Genomic DNA, 23,253 nt, shown 5'->3' with positions numbered 1-23,253 from the left:
TGTTAGGAATCGAAACGGTATTTGGAAAGCCATATAATTTACCTCAATTTAGGATAGACTCTTGAATTTTGAGGAGTCAAAATAGGATGAACGGATCATATATATATATAAACGCCTAAAAAGTGTACAAAACAACACCAATATTAAAAAAAAAGGAAATATTAATTGTAATTATTTATCCGAAATATTTATAGATAGTTACATTTAATGACAATTGGCACGGATCAAACGGGAAATGTTAGTAAAGGCGGGATTGTATGTTAAAACAAACGGAACTATTTCGCTTCGCCTCTTCTGTTTGTACTGTAATAGGTCATATATAAAAGTCTAAAGATTTGCACAACGATACTAATATATTTATTTCAATTCCGTTATATTTGGATTTTTCCATTTCTATTTCTATCTTTAGTAACTGTAGAACTAGTTTGTAGAACTAGTTTGATTAGTACCTTTTTATAAGTCCTTGGTTAGTAGTGTACGGGCATTTCTGATGTGGTATTACGGGTGGGGTTCTATAGTCATTGACAAGTTCGATACTTGTATGGTATATATCGAGGTGCTCACAGTAACTTCTAAGTACAACACGTTCTGCAAAGTATGTCCGATGCAGGCTCTGACGAAGACCATAAAGCTACTGGTGAAAGTCATCATGATACAGATTTGACTACCGATGAGGCTATTTCACTTTTCACTTCAGCTTTAAACAACGCTTTAGAGAAACAGAAAGAGTCGTTGATTAACCATTTCCAAGCTCGGTTAGGCAAAAGTACGAAGGAAACCGGTGTCGATCAAACAGAATTGACATTCAAGAGCGAAGGAATCAAGATTCAACATTCGTTTATTTCCGAACGCCTGGATAAACTTTCCGTCATTGAAAGCTGTTCAAAACATTGTATAACACAAGTAAATTGTCCATTTGTGGTTAACCCACTTACTGTATCGGTTAATAGTTCAGGCAAAGAAAGGATGGTTCTAGATTTAAGACATATTAATAAGTTTGTTGAAAACAGAAAGTCAAATTTGAAGGAGTGAAAGAAGCTTTAACTTTTGTTAATTCTAACGGTTTTGGGTTTAAATTTGATTTGAAGTCTGGTAATCACCATATAGACATTCACCCTGATCATCAAAAGTATTTGGGATTTTCTTGGAAATGTTACCTTACTTGGTATAATAAATAAAACTACGTATGGCAATATTTATTTGAGCTTGGTACCCCAAAGCAAATAAACCCCCCAATAACATACATATCCCCATCATATATATAACAAACAAGTACATGCACATGTAACAAAAATGTCCAAATGCTAGTAATATATGTGTAACAAAAGTCTATAATATGGCTAAAAAAAGCAGCAGTTATCACGCAAACACAACACCCTTACTAATGCTAGGCTGGGTGGGAAAGCTAACAAAAGTTATTAGCGTGCAGCCATGAGCAAAGTACTCTTTGAAAGCATGGTCCATTCAAACGAGGCTTGAAAAAATGGGGTTTGCAAAATGCACGAGAGAAAGCACTGTAAATACAAACGTACGTGCTAAAAAACTATTTACGGATAAATACAATTTTACCTTACTTGGTATAATAAACAAAACTACGTATGGCAATATTTATTTGAACTTGGTACCCTCAAGCAAATAATCCCCCCAATGAGATACACATCTCTATCAAATAACAAGCAAGAACATGTAACAAAAAAGTCCCAAACCCAAAAAGGGGTAATTAACGTGATAAAAGGGAACTAAAGGTAGAGAATGAGAGAGAGAAAAAAAACTAATTCTCGCTTAACCCCAGTTAACAAATGCTTAATATTCTAAGAACGGCAACAGGGTCCTTGAGGTCATGCATCTTATGCAAAACACTAATAATGTGTATGTAGGAACGAATAGAGCTACTAGTATAAGCAAAATGTTTCTTGTCAACTAAATAGAAATGTAAAGTTCCGCTATTTTTTGGTCACAGGGCACGGGTTTAATTAAGCGTGTAGTCCTCACAAAACTTAATGTACGTCTTCAAGTGCGTACGGTATGTCCCGGAGGTGGAATCAGCCCACCCCTTGCCTTTTAATCGTTCTACAGCTATCCCTAGGTCCGGTAGAAGATCTGTGCCATCTTGAAAGATAAAAGTCTAACGAAACATGTGTCAGTAGTTCATGCACAGTAAAGGGAATGTAACTATAGCTAGTCAATATTTCATAAAGTTTAGAAAGTTGACCGTCCTCGTGAAGCCTCGAGGCAGCATCGGCTATGATATTACACCGTCCACTCAAATATCTTACTTTAATGTCAAAGTTATACATATTGGACAACCAAAATAAATCCCTCAGTAAGCACATTAACCACTTGTTTTTTGAGGTTCCCTTATTCAAAACGCATTTTGTCGTCATATTGTCTGTTAATACAATGACGGATTTGTTTGTCCATAAGTGTCCCCAACGGAGCACAGATAGAATAACGGCGACTGCCTCCTTACTGTTCATTCTTGACGGCCGGAAAGTCAATAGCCCAATTCACATAGTAGAAATCTCCGTTGTAATAGCCAGCACCTCCCAATAGAGACGCGTCAGTTTGTAAGGAAGTCACTTTCCTCATGTTCATGAATTTAACAGTGCCGTTAAAAAATGACATAAAACATATCCACCACAATAAGTCAGCATGAAATTCGGCAGACAATATAACTTTGTCACTGCGATTAGGTATACTAGTATTTAAAATAGAGTCTATCATGCGTCTCAAAAAGGTTCTCCCACCTTTCACAATTTGGCTGGCCCAGTTCAATTTACCACAAAGTGACTGAATTTGTTTAACACTTGCGCGTTTGCGCTTCTGAAAAGTCAATAAAAATTGTAAAATTTAGACTGTTTCTCTTTTGGCATGAATAATGTTAATTTGCGGGTATCTATAATTATACCTAAGAAAGTAATGCGTTGTGATGAACCCTCTACTTTGGACCAATTAATATTAAAACCTAATTCTCGTAAAGTACGTATCAACAATTGTAACCCCCTTCTACAAGAACACATTGTATCTGCAATTATTAAAAAATCATCCAAATATGCAATACATATTACATTATATTACCTTTCTCATAATAAAACACACAGCTTCATTTAGCTTTTGAAAAGTTTTTGGACTGCGGGAATGGCCAAAATGTAGCTTTGAATCATACGTATAAGTAGGAATATCATTGCCAGAAAAGGTCCACTTTAAGCCTGTTAATCATGATCAGAACTGTGACAACGGACAGATCTGTATGCACTTTTCAGATCAACTTTTGCTAGATAATTATTAGGTTTGATAAGTTTTAAAGCATGCCGCATATCCATGTAAGAACAATTTGTATCACTTGTATAGGAATTTAAAGAAATTCCAACTGACAAGCATCATGTATAACGCGAATATCACCATTTGGTTTAGGCACGGCCCCTAAAAAACTGACAAGAGTTGGAATTTTGTTAGTTACAACATAATTTCCCCAGGCAATTTCTTTTCTTATTTGATTTTCTGCTTGAGTGCGAAGATTAAAAGCAGAAGAATAGCTTTCCCGATTCACAGGATAATGCACCAAATTTTGTACTCAATTTAAAACCATTTTTCACTCCATCCAAAATGAGTATCACTAGGTAAAAGGCGACACCAAGCCTCAAAATGCAAAGTATCATTTGCGGAAGTCGCCTTGTTCTCTACAACTAGTTTTGAATTTGAGGCACATCCTGGTTTTTTTGCTTTTGTCATCGGTTGACCATGGCCATGCAATGCGGAATGTGCACTAGAGAAACAAATGTCGCAGTTATGCATAATTTTGCAGTCATTACGGAAACAAGAATTATAGTTGAAACTACGACAACTTTCTCGCCCATCCGGAAGGAAAGGGCCTTTGCGACGTTCCTCCGTCGTTGACCTCGAATTCCTTCCCCTGCCCTTTGATACTCTAACAGACGCTTCCGAAAACGCTGGCATTGTTGGATTCTCATGTTTTGCGACTAACTGAAAATCGCGTAGGTCTTGTCGATAAGTATCCCATTCAAATAATTCATCTGTTTGTTTCTGACGATATTCCTTGTCATACATTAATACGGAATACCACACATTTCTTGCCGCTAGACGGTAATTGTCAGCTGTATAGTTAAGAAAGATACCCATCTATATTCAGAGGCTTTTGCTTAGCTAATTCCTGCATGATTTTAATATTGGCGTATCCCGATTCTTCAATTGTTACTTTATCTAAAGTTTTCTTCTTGCCCACACGGAACTCTACTTCGCCCCCTAGAGTAAAATTTTGAAATTGTTCGACAGGTTCTGGCCATATGAAAGACAAAATGTGTAGTGCTTTACGTTCTGTGTTAGCGTTGATAGTTAAATGTCTCACCTGCTACTACATTTGTCGAAAGTTGCTGTGGAGACGCCTGTGTGCCGGCGGGGATCTTGATCACTGAAGCTTGCAAAGTCCGTAAACTTTCCTTTTCCTTTTCAATTTGCTGGCGTAAATGCGCCAGTTTCCTTTCAATCTGTAGCTCTTTTAACTGTTTTTCTTCCGAGCTGACGGACGACGGCACTGATTCTGTTGTGGGGTTGGCGGTACTCCCCTTTTCCGGCTGAAACTCGTAGAAAAAATCTTGAAATTCGTCATCAGATTCGTTCAAATCAGACTGTTTACCTTTTCGGCGTCTAAGTCCTTCAATAATGTCGCTTAATTGTTCCCCTGGATCGAGTCCTTGTGCCATTTTAAAGCTATCAATTTTTTTAGCGTGCAGCTATGAGCAAAGTACTGTTTGAAAGCATGGTCCACTCAAACGAGGCTTGAAAAAATGGGGTTTGCAAAATGCATGAGCGAAAGCGCGGTAAATACAAACCTACGTGCTAAAAAATTATTTACGGATAAAAAACAATATGGTGAGACGTTAAGATATTTTTCTTTTACAGTTTTACCTTTTGGACTTTCATCAGCCGGTCATATATTTACAAAGACAGTACGTGTTTTAGTTAAATATTGGAGATCATTAGGACTTCCTATGGTTGTTTATTTAGACGACGGTATGGGAATTGTAGAAAATTTTGAAGCTTGTTCAAAAATATCAAAAATACTAGTAGTCGAAAAAGATTTACTGCTTTCTGGTTTTATTGCTAACTTGAATACAGAAAAGAGTATATGGGAACCAGTCCAAGTGATCGACTGGTTGGGTTTCGTCTGGAATTTTAGAGATTGTACTTTAGAAATATCGACTAAAAAATTAAAACATTAAATCAAAGTACTGAAGTACTGCAGCCGGTTGTATGAACGTGGCATTAACATAATGAGTCATTAAGTCTTCATTAAGCCTTTATGATGCATTAGGCTAATGAAGACTTAATAACTCATTAGACTAATGACACGTTCGTACAACCGGCTGCTGAACATCGGATGACCACAAGTTCTTGAGGATGGTCAAAAGCACTTGTCTCAGAAAAAAATTAAACAACATATCTCTTTACCTGAAACTGAGGTTAATGTACAGAGATATATTTTTTTCTGAGACAAGTTCGTGCGTGGATGATGAATAAATGACAGGAAATTCAACTTCACCGTAATAACTATTATATTGTAGTGATACAAATCAGTATACACTGATTTGTTGTTATATATTATATTAGAATAAAAGTTACATATATATATGATTTTCATCCATTTGTATATCATTCCATTCTACTATTCTAATAATAGTGCAATGCCAGTGCATTGTGGAAACTTTTCTGTAAAAATTCGATTTTTCTAAGATTGGATACGAGTAGGCATTCATATTTTCCCGCAAAAACAATTACAGAGTTACCGGTCCTTGACGGTATTGTCGCAAAAAGTTCTTTGAGATATTCTTCCGCATGCTTTAGCATAATTTTTCGGTACGTGTGCATTGATATTATCAATGATTTTTTACTTATATATATATATCTAACTACAAAACATTTTCATATTATTAATTTATATTGTAAACAAAAATATTTTTATCAGTATTCATTGAAGAGATGTATTTATATCAAACGATAAGGAATGTTATTTTGCACTCGTTTGTGTGCGCATATTTATCATGTTTATAGATCGGTTACAAACCCAAAACTAATTTACATAATGGAAATCTAGGCGATAGCAATACATCGGATTGACCTCAAGGTCATCGCGATGTAAAAAGGCTATTTCAAATTTAGTTGAAGGTAAAACGTATTTTACTTGTAGAAACATAGCAAAAATCTGCGGGAAAATTATTTTCATGATTCCTGCACATGGTAATGTTTGTCAGATAATGACGAAGCACATTCATATGTTAGTATGTTGTAGAAATTCATGGGATGATGTAATTCTAGTAAATGATTATATTTTAGAAGAGTTAAAATTTTGGTATTTTTAGTGCGAGTCATTATCTTTTAAACGAATCGTACCTATGAATAGAATGCATCAACGTGTAATATTTACAAAAGTTCTACATGGAGAGAATTAAAAACTGTAGAAAATAACGCTTCATGTTTCAAGTCTGAATTAGCAGGAACATTTTTCAAGTTGTATACAGATAACCAAAATATCGTACATATTGTTATCAAAGGTAGCATGAAAATGGTGTTACAGAGCATTGCTTTAAGTATATTCCACATGTGTTTGTCTTGTGGTATTTTCTTAGACGTTGAATGGATTCATAGAGATGAGAGTTATTATGCAGACTATCTGAGTAAATATTTGATTATGATGATTGTGGCGTTTCAAAGCATATTTTTACATATTTCAGTTCATTGTGGGGACCATTCACATGTGATTGTTTTGCAGATTCTAAAAACAGAAAAGTAGAATTTTTTAATTCTAAATATTTTAGACCGGATACCTCAGGGGTTGATGCTTTTGCATGTGATTGGTCTGGTCATAATAACTAGTTAGTTCCTCCAGGGTATTTAGTAAGTAAATGTTTAAATCAAATGCAGTTATGTAGAGCTAAAGGTACATTAGTTGTACCAAAATGGAAATCAGCATTGTTTTGGCCTAGTTTATTCAATAGATTTACAGACAAATTTAAAGATTTTGTTATAGAATTTAGAGAGTATGTAAAACCTATGAACTTGTTTACAAAAAGTTCACAAGAAAAAAGTTTATTCGCACAGAAACCTTTTAACAGCAATGTGTATGTTTTGTTACTAGATTTCTCTCGATATTAACATTTGTTATGTACATTGGACAGTTTGAGCTGTGGAAAACGTTTCAGTTTGTAGAACAGTGCTTTCTGCGATGAGTGAAAGCCGCAGTTAAAGAAGTTCGCTACTCAGTTTCAAAATAACAAGCTTTTCATAACACTAGTATATATTGATAGGGGATTAATAAAGGAACAAAAAGAGCAAAAATAAAATATAGGTCAATGTGCTTGTTTTCGAGATATTAGCCATTGAAATTTTGGCGGGAAAATATTCTCTCTTGATTTTTCATAGCTTTATCATTGACAAGTTAAAGTTCTCAAAAACTATTAAAAAATAATTAAGATTTTATAAGACTTTCACAGATGGCTTATAATTATGCATGTAAAAGATTTTTAAAAAGAAAAATGGGGGTCAATGGGCAAAATTTTTTAAGGCATTCAAGTAGATAAAACCAGAGGATTCCGAAAATCTGACAAAAAATCCAAAAACATGACAAGCTAACTTCCTTAAGATATATATTTTATTCCTAACATCACTGAAGAGACATTAATTGTCGAAATCCGGATATGGTGTACAAATTTTTGCACCTCATGTTTGCGGTATACCAAGTTTATTGTTTTCTGTTTGGTATTGAATTAATAATTAAGGTCCATTTTATAACATCTGGTGATCCGTTTATTTGGCAATGGCCATGGCAGTCGACAGCAGGGTTTAAGACCATCCGTTGTTCGACCTGCTACTCAAATGCGTTTTGTTAAAATATACTTTTTCGCTTTATTGGTCTTTTGGAAAATGTTGTTTGTACTGTGTTTAGACCGCTCTACCAATAAATTTGTTTTGCATGCACACGTATAAAAATTGCGGTTTTTATCCAACGCAATCATAGGTTTGAACGTTGTTTTCAATTTAGACTTGTATATGTATATATATGTAAGACTCTAAAGTGCGATGGTACTCTAAAGTGCGATGGTCACGCTAAAGTGCGATGGTCTACGCTAAAGTGCGATGGTTGTTTGTTTGCTAAAGTAGGGTGGTATATGAAGCTAAAGTGCGATGGACCAATAGGGTAAGGTTCGAGGGCTTTAAAAACGTTAAAGAACATAAGATGTAAAAATAGTCCTTTTGCAAAATCTAATATATTAAGGTATACCATATGTGATAGGCATTATAATCTACTGGTAGGCTGAAGTGATTGTTTCTAAATTTAGAAGACCGACCACGTAATAATTGCTAAAAAGGTAATTTAGGTGTCACAAAACACTATATTTCTTGTAAATTAATTTTTAACAATTCGGGCGTATTAAATATTGTGATAATTGGCGTAGCTTGCCATTCACACAGTCTATCACTAATGTGCGTATACCATTTTGTATCTATATGATCCTATATAGCAAAATGGTCGACTGCAGGATACAAGTCCTGCATCCAGCACATGAAGAAAAAACTCATTTGCTTCAGCCGACAAAGCACGGTTAGGTTTAAATTAATTAAGTCATGGATATTTGGTTTAAAAGTTGTTAATCAAATACTCTTAATTTATCCTTCAGCATGTTCATTTTTGGTTTGTATAAACGACTGTTAACGTCATAATCCAACTACGTTTCTTACGTCTTTACTTTCGCGGACCATCGGACTTTAGCGTATGGAGGCATCGCACTTTAGCGTATACCATCGCACTTTAGCGTGACCATCGCACTTTAGCGTCCCCATCGCACTTTAGAGTCCTACATATGTAACATCTATATATTAAGGTATATAGATGTGTTTATACAAACCATAGTGCGATGGTCATCGCACATATGGTATACCTTAATATATTAGATTTTGTAAACCATACATATAGGACTATATTGCGGTTTTTATCCAACAAAAGCATAGGTTTGAACGTTGTTTTCAATTTAGACTTGTTTATCCAACGCAATTATAGGTTTGAACGTTGTTCTCTAAACAAACACACATCTAGCTATTCTACACTTAATCATTATAACATAATGTAAATAATATACTATGCAGAACTTGTTGTACTTAGAAGTTACTGTGAGCACCTCGATACATACTATACAAGTATCGGACTTATATATGACTATAGAACCCCACCCGTAATACCGCCTAAGAAATGCCCGTGCAATACTAACCAAAGACTTAAAATTAGATACTAATCAAACTAACTTTGTTAGTCTTGTATTATTTTTAATTTTTAATTTTAGTTTCTTGTGTACAATTTGGAGTTTAGTATGGCGTTCATTATCACTGAACTAGTTTATATATTTGTTTAGGGGCCAGCTGAAGGACGCCTCCGGGTGCGGGAATTTCTCGCTGCATTGAAGACCTGTTGGTGACCTTCTGCTGTTGTCTGTTCTATGGTCGGGTTGTTGTCTCTTTGACACATTCCCCATTTCCATTCTCAATTTTAGTTCTACAAACTAGTTCTACAGTTTCTAAAGATAGAAATAGAAAAGAGAAAATCCAAATATAACGGAATAGAAATAAATTTAAATTCTCCCTCATAAATTCGTTCGAATGTAAAACATTTCTAATCTATATAGTACATGGCTAAATAAGAGGCAAGTCAAAATGTAGGCTTGGTTTACTCGCAGTAACTTGACGTAACAAAGGAAATAAATGTTTTATGAGAATTATATGCCAAGATTCAAAGATACGGCCATCTGAGATTTTAAAATGTCTTTAATATACCCATCTTTGGCTTTATCAGAAGCACCAGTAGAGGCGCCACCGTTTCTTAAACTATGAAGCCCAAACTTAGACTTATCTAAACCAATGTCTGCCAAACTCTCTAACAAAATCTCCCTAGCTCTAGTATATAATAATGAATTATTAATACTGCATAATTTATAAACAGCTTTAGATTTAAATTAAGAAAGCGCCCTGAAAATATAACTATCTGAATTCAAATCCAACTTAGCTAAACCGATATACCTTTTTAACCAAAGAACAGGACATAAATCTGTACATGTAGAAACTATAACAACAGAATAACCCCTTCTGTACAAATCAGTTTTACTTTTCTCAATACAAATTTTTATATGACTGTCATTGAATTCAATATTGTTCATCTTGATATTGGCTAAATCGCTATATCTTTAAAAAAAAAAAAAACCTAACAGAAATAAAACTACTACTTTCAATTTCTTAAGATCATTAGAATCTCCAAATTTCCAAACAATTCTCTTTAATATATCAGGTGTAATATAGGCTCTTTTTTAATTATAGGTTTGCTTAACAATCTCCTACCGTCTTCATGAATAAGACCTAGAAATTTATCTGAACAAGTATTATGTTTGAAATGAAAATCATGAAACCATTTAATTGAATAAAAGGGCGACACTGGATCCCTGTTGAATTAGTCCACATAAATATAGCGAAACTGTTGTGATCGTCGCAGGTAAACTTCTTAAAATAGCACTTGTATGTTTTAATGGAAAAAGTGGATCTTGCTGATTCTACGAAAGAAGGTAAATCTCGAATAACACTGGCAAATCTCGAATCATTGGCATAGCCCTCAAATTGTTTCCATTGGTCTGCAAAACAAATGAAATAATGAATACCAAGCAAAAATTAATTAAATATAAGTTAACATAATATACACATGTAACAAAACTTGATACATTGCGGCATTTTACCTCGCAATTAATGTTTATAAACTGTGGCATTCAACCCTCACAGTATTTAAAATTCATACAGATGTAATAAATTACAACTGCGGCATTCAACCGTCGAAGTATTGAAAAGTCAATTTCACACAAAAGTCATATATATATATGCGTTTTGTTAAAATATACTTTTTCACTTTTTGGTCTTTTGGAAAATGTTGTTTGTGCTGTATTTACACCCCTCTAACAAGAAATTTGTTGCATATAAAAAGAATAAACAAGTCTAAATTGAAACCTATGATTGCGTTGGATAAAAACCGCAATTTTTATACGTGTGCATGCAAAACAAATTTCTTGGTAGAGGGGTCTAAATACAGCACAAACAACATTTTCCAAAAGACCAAATGAGTGAAAAAGTATATTTTAACAAAACGCATTTGACTAGCAGGTCGAACAACTGATGTTCTTAAACCCTGCTGACTGCCATTGGCGATTGCCAAATAAACGGATCATAAGATGTAACAAAATAGATCTTATTATTAATTTATTACCAAACAGAAAACAATAAACTAGCGGTAAAGATGGTATACCGCAAACATGAGGTGCAAAAATTTGTACACCATATCCGGATTTCGACAATTAATGTCTCTTCAGTGATGTTAGGAATCGAAACGGTATTTGGAAGGCCATATAATTTACCTCAATTTAGGATAGACTCTTGAATTTTGAAAGAGTCAAAATAGGATGAACGGATCATATAAACCCGAAGACTATATAATACAAGCCCAAACGAAAAAATATAAACAAGTCTAAATTGAAAACAACGTTCAAACCTATGATTGCGTTGGATAAAAACCGCAATTTTTATACGTGTGCATGCAAAACAAATTTCTTGGTAGAGGAGTCTAAATACAGCACAAACAACATTTTCCAAAAGACCAAATGAGTGAAAAAGTATATTTTAACAATACGCATTTGACTAGCAGGTCGAACAACTGATGTCCGTAAATCCTGCTGACTGCCATTGGCGATTGCCAAATAAAGGAATCGCAAGATGTAACAAAATAGATCTTATTATTAATTTATTACCAAACAGAAAACAATAAACTAGCGGAAAAGATGGTATACCGCAAACATGAGGTGCAAAAATTTGTACACCATATCCGGATTTCGACAATTAATGTCTCTTCAGTGATGTTAGGAATCGAAACGGTGTTTGGAAGGCCAAGTGAGAGGTTTAGCGCTATAAAACCAGGTTCAATCCACCATTTTCTACTTTTGAAAATGCCTGTACCAAGTCAGGAATATGACAGTTGTTGTTCATTCGTTTGATGTGTTTTATCATTTGATTTTGCCATTTGATTAGGGACCTTCCGTTTTTAATTTTCCTCGGAGTTCAGTATTTTTGTGATTTTACTTTTTACCTCAATTCAGGATAGACTCTTGAATTTTGAAAGAGTCAAAATAGGATGAACGGATCATATAAACCCTAAGGCAAATATAATACAAGCCCAAACGAAAAAAAATAAACAAGTCTAAATTGAAAACAACGTTCAAACCTATGATTGCGTTGAATTAAAACCGCAATTTTTATACGTGTGGATGCAAAACAAATTTCTTGTTAGAGGGGTCTAAATACAGCACAAACAACATTTTCCAAAAGATCAAATGAGTGAAAAAGTATATTTTAACAAAACGCATTTGACTAGCAGGTCGAACAACTGATGTTCTTAAATCCTGCTGACTGCCATTGGCGATTGCCAAATAAACGAATCATAAGATGTAACAAAATAGATCTTATTATTAATTTATTACCAAACAGAAAACAATAAACTAGCGGAAAAGATGGTATACCGCAAACATGAGGTGCAAAAATTTGTACACCATATCCGGATTTCGACAATTAATGTCTCTTCAGTGATGTTAGGAATCGAAACGGTATTTGGAAGGCCATATAACTTACCTCAATATATACAGTAAAATCTGCCTTAACGACCACCTGTATTGAACGACCACCTGTTGCTAACGACCACTTTTCCAGCACCCCCCCCATAGATTCCTTTATATATTTTAACTGTATTAAGCGACCACCTGCTTAACGCGACCAGCGACCGCATTAATTTGATTAAAACGACCACATGCTCTGTCTTAAACGACCACAATTTACTTGGAAGGATCAGCGACTTTCAAAGTGTAATTGTACCGCCATTTTGATAATCGATGTTGACTTTCCTCTCGTTTAAACTCGGCCGATTCCCTTGCGAGAGTAGCGGATTCACTCGAGGATAGCCGATTGTTGACATTCTAACAATCGGCAATTCTCGAGTGAATCCGCTAGAACGAAATCGACCGAGTTTAGACGATTGATTACCACAAAGTTCAACAATCAGGTTGTCTTTTACCAAGCCAAAGATCGCTTATTGCTAATTATTTTAAAGTTCAACTCGTGTTTGGAGTGAAATTGATTATTCAAACGGAGCTACTGGCAGTTATATAAATGTGACAAAAAATGCCAAAAATGACGATGATGAGGTTGATGATTACACAATATAATTAGCATGGCTAGAGAAATAAATATTTCTTAGCAGTTATAAGGAACACGCGATCAAATTATATTTTTAATTGAATAAAACGTATATGAAATGCATTATGAGACAATTCATATAAAATCTTGAAGAACATGTGAGGGCTCTGCACCCTGGGGTATTTTCACAGTAATTAGATTGGACCTAATATAACTAGAACCCTGTCTTTTTATGTATGAACAAATAAAAAGAAAATACAAAAAGACAAGGAAAAAATTTAATTAGATAATGAACAGTTCTCATAATTAGTCATAGTGGATATACATACGAGACCAATACAGTATTGTTTACTTACACTAGTACGTTCAAAAGTTATAATGCACATACATGCTTCCTTCTATTCAAATTGGGGAACCTGTATTCAGACCACCTGTATTAAGAGACCACTTTTGCCTTCTCTCTTGAGTGTTCTCTTAATACAGGTTTGTATATACATATAAGAAAATTAATAATATATAATAACGGTTTCAATTCATCCCTTTTACTAGCGCTTTCACTGCTTTCGCAGATCTTAAGGTAATGTGACTTGTATACATAAGTGTTATACAAAACAATTGATTGACGTTAACAATAATATGACGTTAACATATACAAGTGAGATTACTAATTCCATTTTAAAATTTGAGTAAAGTCTTTAAAATGTTATTTAAATAAAAAATAAAATATTATTTATCATTTAATCCCGGGTTGAGAATGTTTATGAATAATTATTCTTTCTTCATCCGGAGAAAATCATTTTGGCGATTCACCATATACAATGGAAATACCTTAAATCGTCCATTAGAACAACTATGGAAATGGTCGTTAGCCCGAATGATTGTTAAATCTTCATGGTTGGGTTGCTGCCTATGTACAGTCATTCTAGTCCGCAGTTCTTTTTTTGTTTTTCTATATTGGAGAGACAAAAAAAGAACTGTGGACTAGAACGACTGTCTACAACTAAAACAAGTGGAAAAGAAGGAAGATCCTCGAAACTCACCATGTCCGTTTGAGGGGTGCGATTTTGTGTGGAGAAAGTTTCATGTGCAGCATATCCACCTGCCGCGCATAATGTGGAACAATCCGCAGCCACCAGTTAAGAAAGAAAAAATAGCGGAGGTCAACCAACTTAGGGCTAGAGTTCAAGAGTATTTAAGTGAGTGCCTGACTGGACGCAGTTCCATGACCGAGCTTGTAAGATGGGCAAATAACAACATTGCCAGAATGATACTCAGAAGGAGCGAGATCTTGTTCAAAGCAAGTATCCAGATGGAAGGACTCTGTGATAAACTTAGATGGCGCGAACCAGACAGGTATACTCTTCTCCCGATAGCGTCCCCGTGTGTGCTTTTTCATTGGAGATACCAGGTTTTGTTCAGCCAGTACTTACTCAATGAACAACTATCATCTTACATGTGTTTCGGGTTAGAGTTTATGTCAAACATTGACAATTTAGAAAAGTCACCTCTGGAATACGCTAAAACGTATCCACTCATTGCTCGAGTGCTTGCCATGAGGGAGGAATGGAGTGTGGGAGTCCATATTGACTTGGATGAAGAAACAAACCAGGTAGAACGACAGGAAGTAAAGTGTAAACCGATAGAGTCAGACAGAATGATAGTGGTACGGAATAAAGTGAACCGCTGGTACAGAGGAGGAGTGTGCTGAACGTATTTGATTTGACACTCACTTTCATCTGGTTCGTGTCGGTAAAAAAATCTCCGGCAATCTGACTGCCATTACTATAGAGCGTTGGCTAGGGGAGAAAATGGAGAGACCAACAACAGTGCCAGCGAACGTAAAGGGTGGACTTTTAATCTTCTGTGACACTGAAACCTACCCTGAGACAGTTCCTTTTGATGGAAAATGGAAAGAAGATCTTTGGTGCATCACCACAGGAAATAGGGATTATTTTTAGTCTGTGACCAACTCTTATGGGTCAGCAGTAGGTGAGGTGGGGCTGGATACCAGTTTGAATCCAGGCAAGGCAAATGTTACTGGGCAAGAACATTTTGTAACCGAAATAACTGAGTGGATTAAACCAACCATGCCACTAATTTTACACACCAGAACCAATAGACACGAAATATATTAAAAAAAAACCTCTACTACAAAGCTTTAGAAATGTTCAAACACCGTTGCCATCCTGATCAAATCTTCATTTTACACTGTTTTACAATTACATCAAGGCTTTCTTATTTCAGAAACACCTATTTCGACTTCCCACATCTAATTACAAAATTTGACAAATATCAGTTACAGGCTCTTCGTTACATTCCTGTCAACAGACCACTGACAGAAACTGACTCGCCTTATATGCCGCCAAGTTGGCAACATTGAGGAATGTTGACCTCAAAACAATGGCGTCCGCAACATTTGCAATGCTATGGAAATTTTTAGATAGCTACAATGTATTTAATATGTAAATATGTTTATTGGATGTATTGTATTCAGTTGAATAGAAGGATATAGCACAAGTGAACAGATGTCCGAGCTGAAACCAATAGTGTTTAAATACGTAAATAGTTCACATGTATAAGACAATACAATGTGATGAGGGGAGTTATTTTTATTTGCCTGGATACCGTGTATTTTAATGTGAAATGTGATGTTTGTGAGATGTTGAGTTCATGGACAATCAAGCAACTTAATGGATATTCAGTGATTAATAGGATTGTTAGTGTGTACAGAGATGTAATATGACTCGAAAAGCGATACAAGTTTGTGAATCGTACCCGTTTACACAGGCCACCTGTTTTCACAGCTGACAAGTTAATGCAAATTAATTCATGCTAAGTATGGAAGGAGTAAGGACGACATGTTAATATGTTCTTGTTAACTATAACTTTGATTGGGAAAACAGTTTTTCTTTGCGTTGGAATTTTTTTATCCACTTCTGTTTAATGTGATAAAAAGGAAATTTAGTTTAACTGTAGGAAAAAAGCTCTGATGCTCAAAGGGATGGGTTGGGTTGGGTTGGGAGGGGGGGGGAGGAGTAGGTTAGGTTACTCGTACTATATGACAAGACGAGGACGGACACAGAGAGAACAAGAGACGAGGACGGACTAAGAGAGAACAAGAAGAAGTGTGTGTGCGGAAGAAACTACATCGTGTGATAGACAAGTTGCAGACAAGTTACACAAAGGCGTTTGGAGTTATATTCAGTTCAGTTAGTGTTTCCACTTAAACCTCGAACCCAAGCCTTGACGATTACAGCAGTAATTTGGTAAGTACGCTTAAATATACATCAATATGTTCCTAAACTTTTAGTTGCGGGGGCATAAAACACCGACAACCACTCAATTACAGGCTCCTGACTTGGGACAGGCATACATAGACAGTGATGTAACGGCATTTTTTAAAAAACAAACCATTAAAAATCAGTTGAAAAATGCCGTACTCTTGAGATCGATACAAAGCACTTAAACATCTGACAAAAACACAGACTGGACGTATAATCCCTTGAAAAAATAGACAAACATAATTGATATGAGTAAAAACAAAAATATCAGATTTGCTTACATCAGCTAGAATAAGAAATAAGAATGTATAGGACAATCCCAGATGGTGGCGAGCCTTTATTTAATACCCATTACAGAATCTATAAAAATGCCGTCGAAACACTAGATTAGTGTATGATTGATACAAACAATTATATATATTATCCCGTCAGTTGCATTAATTTACAGAAAGTATTTATACCCTCATGAATGAAGTTATATAAGGATGTTGGATTCATTTGAATTTAGAAGATCTTCAGCTACCAGATCAATCTGATCATTCCACTATGTGCCTTTATCGTCATAAAGATGCTTTCGTATTATAGTATTCATACACTCTTTCAAAGTTTTTTTTAATGTTCAATATGAAGGTAATCCAGAAAAAAACTCTTCGGACTCACGAAATGTTCTTGCAAACATACGCATACACTGTGCGACGAGCAGTTCGCGCTATGTATGGATTTCAGTCGATTTTCATAGACTTTTTTTCATTTTGTATATTCTAAATGGATTGATGTGAATGGGGCATCTGTTAACTATCAATCTTTTAATTACACAGAAGACAGAGTTAATGATATTAAATAGTAGATTTAATTACACATTATAGTCTGAGTTGAGACGTCCAATTTCACATTACACATGATTAATAACCAGTGTATTTTTACAGATTGATGGAAACGAAACATTATAATGAGTTACTAGAACACACCCGCGAAATCGCGGGTATTTAGAGCTTGGTTGAAAGTATGTAAACTGTTGTAGGATAAATTTTTGTAAAAGATTTTATGTCTGGAGAATTTCAGAAAAGGTATCAAACTGAGTCATAGGCACTTGGAGACAGGACAAATATTTTAAGCCCTCTTCCTTTTTTCCAAAGTCCGTTATTTTTTTGCTCTCTGTTAAATTCCATGATTTTCGCGTTTCTGTATACTATGAACATACATATAATATAAATAAAGTGTGTTTGCTATTAACTATCATTTCCAAGTTTCTTCAAATGAGATCTTCTCGTTTGATAGTATAGATAATGAATATTATATCTCGTCGATGAAAATTAACTTTTGTTTCATGTCTGTTGTCTCGTAGTTTTCAATATTTCTTTCAACCTTCAGTTCGTCTGCCGGTAAATACGTTGTTGCTTCCGGCAGTTTTTTCCTCAACCGAAAATATTGCACAATAAGAGCAATTCCTGATATCAACATAACTGTTGCCAATATTGATAGTGTGATGATAATGGTGGGTGCTGCAAACCAATCTAATGTTGTTGGTGCTAACTATCAACATAATAATTGAAGCATATTAACAAGCATATAATACGTACAAGCGATTGTACATGATACATATTAAAGTATAATGAGGGGTTTTGTTAAGGTTATTGGGGAGTGGATGCATGAATCTATCTGACAGTTTATTAAGTTTCATTCATTCCTTAGATTGTTTATAATGACTTGGTCGATGCCATGATGGATGGTTGCTTTGTCCCTAAGGGTCAGTAACCAAGAATATGTATTAGCGTTTCTATTGTTTTGATTCGTGTACCACTGGTGAGTCTAAGAAGAAATACGAGAAGGCGTACTTAATTATGAACTTTTGAATATGTTTGTTGAGATTTGGAATTAAAACAAATTTTTTGACAAAATTATTCAAAAACAATTTCAGTCATCATGAATCATGAACCATTTTGCCACATGTTAGGATGCTGTAAATTCCTTAGTGTACGCATAACACGGTCGGATACATTGAATAAATTAGTTATTTAGTACTCGATTAAAAGGATTAATTACAGTTGTATAATTATACTCGGATTTAACAAACTGGAGGTGACATATGAAGGTAAATTATCGGAGATTGCGTTGATGAAATAATTTAAATTTTAGAAATTTGGTTAGAAACTTTGTAACATATGCCATTAAAAGGATAGAAATAACAAGTTTCCACGTATAAGTAAGTCCTTGGCTTTCAACTTTTAGGGTTGCTGAGGATAAATCTAGGAAAGCGCTTCGGACGCACGAAATGTATAAAAATTATTTTTTCAATTTTCTGGGTTCCTAACACTGGGTAGCATCAACTCATCAGTACATTTTATAATTGCTATTGTACTGACAGGATTTGAACAAAAATTATGAAATCGCTCGTTCAAAGAAATTATTAAGAAATTAAGGTTCAACTCCCTCAAGCAAAATTGACAGTAGATAAATATTGCTATTCCTCTTATATGCCTTTAGATATATATCTCCTAACATTTCAAAGTATTTATAAATCGTTGGTAGATATTTATGTCCTAACGTTTCCACGTATTCATAAATCGCTGGTTGATATCAGGAACATATATATACTGTTCCCAGTTGATATATATCTCATAACGTCTCCACATATTCATAAATCGCTGGATTTCAAATGTTTAGGCTTGATCTTGTCTGATGAGAAGGTACATTGGAGAAACAGAGATACAAATACTAGTAGTAAAAATATTATCTAAATTCGATATTCTAAAATCTAAAACGGATAAGTAATAAAAAAATATTAAGATGTGAGATTGTCAATGAAACAACACTGAAATTATGAGAAGGTGCAAAATACAGTGGAATACAGTTTATCCCGCAGTTAGAATGGTATTTTAAACTCAGGTCAGTTTTTGATTGTACATTAACCCCTTTGGTAATTTTAAGGGGTCATGATAACATTAGAACAGGCGTGTACAATATTCGAACCTTTGTAATACGATTGCTTGGTGTTTGAAATATATCTGGTAAAACAAAAGAACAGTCGGGTATTTGACAACAAGATGGATCTTTGGGATCAGGTACCATAAAGCAACCTTTTGATACACCATCATTCTTCGAACACCTGAAATGAAAATAAAAAAGTCGACATTTAATTGTAGATCATTACTGTTGTGCTAATGTTGTATATAGATGGAAAGTCGCAAAAGGTAAGACCATGACAAAACACGAAAAAAAACACCCGTCCACTTAGGCGAACCAAACTTTAAGGAGAAAGTATAGAATGCATTATCGGTCAATATTTTTATCTCATCGGAAACGCTCTACATTATTCGTGTTGTTCAGTTTTTACTTTTCTATGTTGTGTTTTGTGTACTATTGTTTGTCTGTTGGTCTTTTCTCTTTTAGCCATGGCGTTGTTAGTTTATTTTCGACTAATGGATTTGAATGTCCCTCTGGTATCTTTTGCCTCTCTTTTATTGGAATATATATAAAATGGAAGACCAGTAAATATATCGGCATTTTAATTTTATATAAACTATATGATACTAAATGAAACAGTTTATAATTTGTTGATATGATCAGTCGGGTGAATTCTTCAATGTATATAAGTTTCATTATCTACATCTATCAAACATTGTTAAAAAATCCCGCTAAACCTTTCAAAATCGTCTTGAACTTTGAGTGAACGTAGAGTTTCTGCTACATGTTGAAGGACAGCAATGAAAGCGCCGCTCCTTCTATTTTCTTTATTTGTACCTGGTGTTTTTTTATCCTTATTTTCAATACCGTTGAATAGAATACTGAAGATTGTGTAACAGAAATTTTACAAAACCCTGGGACAAAAAATAAAAATCTTAAATATTTTCACTTTTATATATGATATATATGATAACCATGTTGTTTGAAGATTTAAAGTAATAAATCTTTGAAACCTCTAACTGATGAAGTTTACCTTGGCTTACATCTGTAATATCCCGTAGAAGCATCTTCACAAACACAGACAGAGCTACATAAGTCATACCATTGCTGACCTTGCTTGTATGACACACCATCGAAGATACATACACCTTGAAAACAAAAATCATCAATTTATAAACCATAAAACGTTTAACATTTTTGTTCATCGTTACTAAGATATACATATTTTTGTTTTAATACTATAAGCATTATTAATGGTCATTTGGTTGATTTTTTGTTGACATTGTCATTACTGAAATAAAGATATGTGTAATTAGCTTTTTTATATACACGAGTTAAAAAACAGTTATATGGTTTTGATTAGAACTCTTATAGTTATTCATCTTACCTCCTATACATTTCTAGGAATATGATTGGTTAAAAGCAACCGCGTGGAGACCGTGTATATTCCATATGAGGTTAGTAGGCGGAGCTTATTTCAATATTCGGTTAGTAGTGGTGTAACGTCCATTTATAAAAACAACACGGCTATTGCTGGCATTTGCTTTTGTATAGATAGGCCACTAGTCTAAATGCCACATGTTAAGATAGTCGGTAAGATAAATTCGTTACATAGTGTGTTAGTGAACTAATACGATATATATGGGGTCAGTAAATTCCATATGGGGATTCGAGCTTCGCTCTCACCCTATATGGAATTTACTGACCCCATATATATCGTATTAGGTCACTAGCACACTATGTAACTAATAGTATCTTCCCTGTATTTGCCTGCATATTCAATAACTGGTATCATAATGCAATGTGATTATGTTTTGCCTCTTTTAATTTTCTCCATTTTGATAATTAGCAATAATAATACTGAGAAACAGCAAGAAACTAAGAACTAAGAACCTCTCCACTTCTCGAATTTCCATTTTCATAAAAAACCACATTCCTAATCTAAATTCAGATGATGCAAATCGAAGTTTCCTTCTTAATCAAGCACTTTCCAAAGATGTTGAATGGAGGCAATAGATCTGCAGCGAGATCATTTAACATAAATGCACGCGGATATCCACAAATATTCTGGTTTGATGTCAAAAAATCACATTATCGATCTTTAAATAATTCTATTAACAAGAGATCTTTTTCGCTACTAGCATCCTATTCTAAAAGTTATTGCCTCTTATAAATTGAAGTATGAAATAAACCGAAAATAAAAAGAAAATTTACAAACGAAGACTATGATATATTATAATATTTGTTTCAGCATCATTTGGACCTTTTAACTTTGGATTACCATAGACTCATTATTTTCAGCACTTCCCTTCAAGTTTGGTGAAGGACCATATCAGGTACAAGAGATGATTATATGAATATCAATCTTTCAATTTGAGGCTAAATTCGTTGACAGTTTAATAACCAGTAAGTTTTACGAAGTAACAAGAAACCGAGATCTGTGAAAGGATAATAATCTGTGGGAAAAGATACCAACAAAATCAGGTAAAAATAATAAAAAAAAAACTACGAAAAGATACGCATCTTCCTACAGAACACGCTTAATGTTTTTGTAAAATGTTTTCTGCAATTAAACGATAATTGTTTGTACAAACAGCTTACCCATAAACACTGTTATTATTTATCACTCTTTTATTGCTTGGTGTTCTGGTAAACATTGCATGATTAAAAAATATCATAAATGTATTGTTTTAGGTAACATGATTAGAATAGTATCATAAATTTATCTCATCGAAAAACAATAAAACCAGTTCTTTAAAAAAATAAAAATCGTTTAAGGTAATATAATTAGAGATATATTTTAAAATATCTACCTCCATTTACTCCTTGACCAGTGATAATAGCAGGTATGGTGGTAGATTTTATATAAGTCCTTTTGGTTGGCGCATTGGTTGGCGCATTGGTTGGTTCAGTCGTTGACCTATAATCTGATGGAAAGCGAGCTCCGTAATATGTCGGTTTCTTCCCAGGTGGTGGATAAGTGTAACCTACTGCTGAGATCAAATATGCAGCTAATGTTGGCAACAAAACTGATGGGAATGGTTTATATGTTTGCATTGATTGTTCTTTTCCTGGAGGAGGTGAGGTTACGATTACTGGGAACGGAGTTGGTACTTTTTCTTGTGGATAAAGGTTCCATATTCCTGGAGTCGCATATGGACGAAATGTTGGCACCAAATCATGTTGGGAATATGTGTAACCTATTGCTGGTTCTTTTCCTAGAGGAGGGAATGTTAGGGTTACTGGATACGGTATTGGTACTTTTTCTTTTGGATAAAGGTTCCATATTCCTGGAGTCGCATATGGACGAAATGTTGGCCTCAAGTCTGGTGGTGGGTAATAATAATCTGGAATCAATAATGGTTCTTTTGCTGGAGGGAAGGTTAGGTATGGATACGGTGTTGGTACTTTTTCTTCTGGATAAAGGTCCCATATTCCTGGAGTTGCATATGGCTGAAATGTTGGCAACAAGTCTGGAGGCAAGGTAAGGCCTACTGGATACTCAATTAGCACTTTTCCTTTTGGAGTAATGTGTTGTGGTTCAGGAGTCAAATTTGGAACTGAACCTAATGTTGGCGGTTGACCTAATTCTGTATACAGCGATGTTACTTTCCCTGGTTTTAAAGTCATACTTGTATATGGACCTAGCGGTTTAAAAAAAGCAGTAAAGGGAAGATCTGGTGGGAATGTTTCATATGACGGCAATATCAGGGAAGGTTCTGTTGACACTTTATCTGAAATATATTTATCTGAAATTTAGGATACTTCTTTTGACTGATGTATCTAT

General features: G+C 34.6%; 1 protein-coding gene across 1 annotated transcript in view; it reads right to left on the bottom strand.

Annotated features, from left to right (window-relative positions):
• Nucleotides 1–4,721, bottom strand: part of LOC127701788 (uncharacterized) — a 117,814-nt gene extending 113,093 nt beyond the window's left edge. Inside the window, exon 1 of the mRNA XM_052205753.1 lies at nt 4,655–4,721. Within this exon, the coding sequence (XP_052061713.1) occupies nt 4,655–4,721 (67 nt within the window). The remainder of the gene's footprint in view (nt 1–4,654) is intronic.
• Between the last annotated feature and the right edge of the window lie 18,532 nt (nt 4,722–23,253).

This window comes from Mytilus californianus, unplaced genomic scaffold, assembly GCF_021869535.1.
Source record: "Mytilus californianus isolate M0D057914Y unplaced genomic scaffold, xbMytCali1.0.p SCAF_5, whole genome shotgun sequence".
Lineage (NCBI taxonomy): Eukaryota > Metazoa > Mollusca > Bivalvia > Mytilida > Mytilidae > Mytilus > Mytilus californianus.
This window is presented reverse-complemented; position numbering and strand designations above follow the sequence as displayed.